Below are 2,552 nucleotides of genomic sequence, written 5' to 3' on the forward strand. Positions count from 1 at the left end.
TCAAAAAAGTGTCTATGGGAAGTGAGTTATTTGATCTGAGGGCTTTTTTAGTCTAGTGGAGACTAAATCGTTAAAGATAGGGAGTTTGCTGGTGATTTTATGTCAATATATGCTAACAATAACATCTAGCAGCCCTAATTTGAGATATTTCAAGTAAATTTAAAGAACTTGTAACAATTAAAATTCAACCAATCAGCTTCTTTCCTTAAGGTTAAGGTGGAGCGAATTATTGATTTTCTGCAAGAATAAGGTCACTTTTTCTGTGCTTTAAAACTGTAAGTAGGGGATTTAAATCTTTCGACAATCACTCTAATTTCTCTTCTAGTTATCTCCAGGTAATTTGAAACTTATGGACTTACACTTACCTTTTTTCCGGCCTAAGTTGGTCTATTCAAATTTTCTAGATCACCTTTTCTAAAGTGAGTATTCATGTTCATTAGATCGAAGAAATCGGATTAAAATTAGAAGCCTATGAGAAAACCTTTAAAAGGTGAGCCTAGTGCAGATTTTTTGCGGGGAAAGGAGGAGAAAAATAACTACAAATTTTCAAATAAGTGCATAAGCTCACTCGTGGTGGTCCTGTTCACTCCGGTGAAAAATTGGGAGCAGGCCCTCGAATGAGGGCATAAAGTATGGTTAATTTTACACCAGGTAATTTACTGCTCTATAACAGAGGTACTATGTTTCTAAGGGGATAAAACAGTCTGGTTAAAAGTCATACCCTAAGTAGACAATTTATTACTCTTTGAAGACAGGAAGGGAGTTGTTGTCGGTGTTAGTAGGAACTAGAGCTCGATGAGGCCATGGACACCACTAAAAATGAACTACGTTATTTCCATCTTTTAGAATTTTGCCCAAGTTTTCAATCCGACTCTTAAAATGGTTTAATCAACAACCAAATACTTTATCATCCCATCACTGGCTAGTCGAGGTTTCAGACTTTTTGTAAAATTTGACATGTTGCCGACTAGCTGTGTCGTTGGCATTCCCATCAAATGTTTTGTGGTGCAATACAATGTCAATTGAAGAAAAAATGTAACCAACTCGAATGTGGAAAAGCTGAAAAGATGGAAATGGGTAGAGGCGAACATTACTCGAAGGTAGTCAAATTTACACTTAAAGAGAGCAACTCCTAGTAGAATTTATAATTTTTCTTTCCAAAGAAATCCAAATAAATATTGTTTTGAGGCAATTCATCCCATTCTATTGTAATAAGAGTTATTATTAGCAGGTGGAGGTGGATAAAAGTGCACCCGCCTCCAAAATATCAGGCATGAAATCTCGCCTCCCGTATTCACAAAGGCCTCTCACATTCCATTCTTACTCCCTAACCAAGTAGCTGAATTATTTTTCCTAATAAAACTTGTTTAATAGAGACGAAATTTTTAAAACAATGACATTTTGCCAAGTCAACAATGTGAAATACCTCAAATCAGACGTTGAAGGATAGATGTAGTGTCCGAAACTTTCCTGGCGACAAAAGATGTAATAATAGGGCAGATTAGGTACTGCCGACGGAGAAAAGCCCTGAGAGGCTAGGCCACTGGGCAGAATTACAAAAGCAGAGCCTTAACTGCCCCTTAATCAAAATGGATAATTAAACAAACGATCAAAGTATTTTATAGCCCCTATCCCATCTTGAGCGTCATCTCCGGTGCTTCCCTCGATCTATCCTACGCGTCGGCCATCACAGCGTAGTCAGTGCAGTAAGGAAGACACCCACAAACCACCCACACCAGTCATTAGATTTGAGAGAAAATGAAAAAACACTTGATCGCAGCGGTATTGACCCCTTTTGACAATTTCACTGGATCTGAAGTTTCGTCCTCTTTAAGAACCGTATTTGGGAGAAGGAAAATGTAGTGGGCATCACACGCTGACATAAAAGCAGAGTCACATAACAAAGGACAGGGGCAAGCATAGCTCATTGGGGATCAGGTCTCGCGTTTACTTTTCCTCCCCATCTGGATCTTGCTTCAGTGCCGTCCGCCTAGATGGAAGTGTGATGGAGGCACCGCGTGTTTACTTCAGTGACATCTCCAGATAGGTACGGTAGGCATTTCCTTGAAAAAATTCGTCCATAAGTTTCACGACTTTTGTCCCTCTAGTTGTTGATATCTTTCCTGCAGAACTTGAAACTTGGGTCGACTGCTAAAGTCAGACGGCAATTTCAGCCCTTCTGTTGAAGATCGTTACAGATTCTCCTCTTTGAGGTTTCTCACTCATTAATTGGAATCAGGGTATTTATCCTTTAGGATCGGGACCGCTTTTCGCTGTATCTTCTAACCCTAATAAGGCTTTTCCCTCCTCTATATCCCCTTTTCACAGGTTTTAGCGTTGAAAGCACATAACTCCAGCCATCATGAATCCCGGCCATTAAATAAAATTTATCTGCTTTTGGTTAGAGATATTAAAGCTGAGGGTGGCGACAGCATGACGGCGGATTTTATGCTCATAGACGCAGTGAATTCTCCAAAGGCGGGATTTCCCCAAATTTAATGAATAACAAGACACTCTTTCTCTCTCTCAGAGCTAACCTTCATTAAATGGTT

General features: G+C 39.5%; 1 protein-coding gene across 1 annotated transcript in view; it reads left to right on the plus strand. All coding sequences in view use genetic code 11, as the record gives it.

Moving 5' to 3' along the window:
- EGR_07209 (hypothetical protein) overlaps positions 1–2,552 on the plus strand; it is a gene marked incomplete at both ends in the record, with an annotated part of 7,463 nt that overhangs the window by 296 nt on the left and 4,615 nt on the right. Inside the window, 4 exons of the mRNA XM_024496458.1 lie at positions 251–335; positions 441–490; positions 847–945; positions 1,164–1,208. Coding sequence (XP_024349135.1) covers positions 251–335; positions 441–490; positions 847–945; positions 1,164–1,208 — 279 coding nt within the window. The remainder of the gene's footprint in view (positions 1–250; positions 336–440; positions 491–846; positions 946–1,163; positions 1,209–2,552) is intronic.

This window comes from Echinococcus granulosus (genome assembly GCF_000524195.1).
Source record: "Echinococcus granulosus chromosome Unknown EG_S00072, whole genome shotgun sequence".
In the NCBI taxonomy this organism is placed as follows: domain Eukaryota; kingdom Metazoa; phylum Platyhelminthes; class Cestoda; order Cyclophyllidea; family Taeniidae; genus Echinococcus; species Echinococcus granulosus.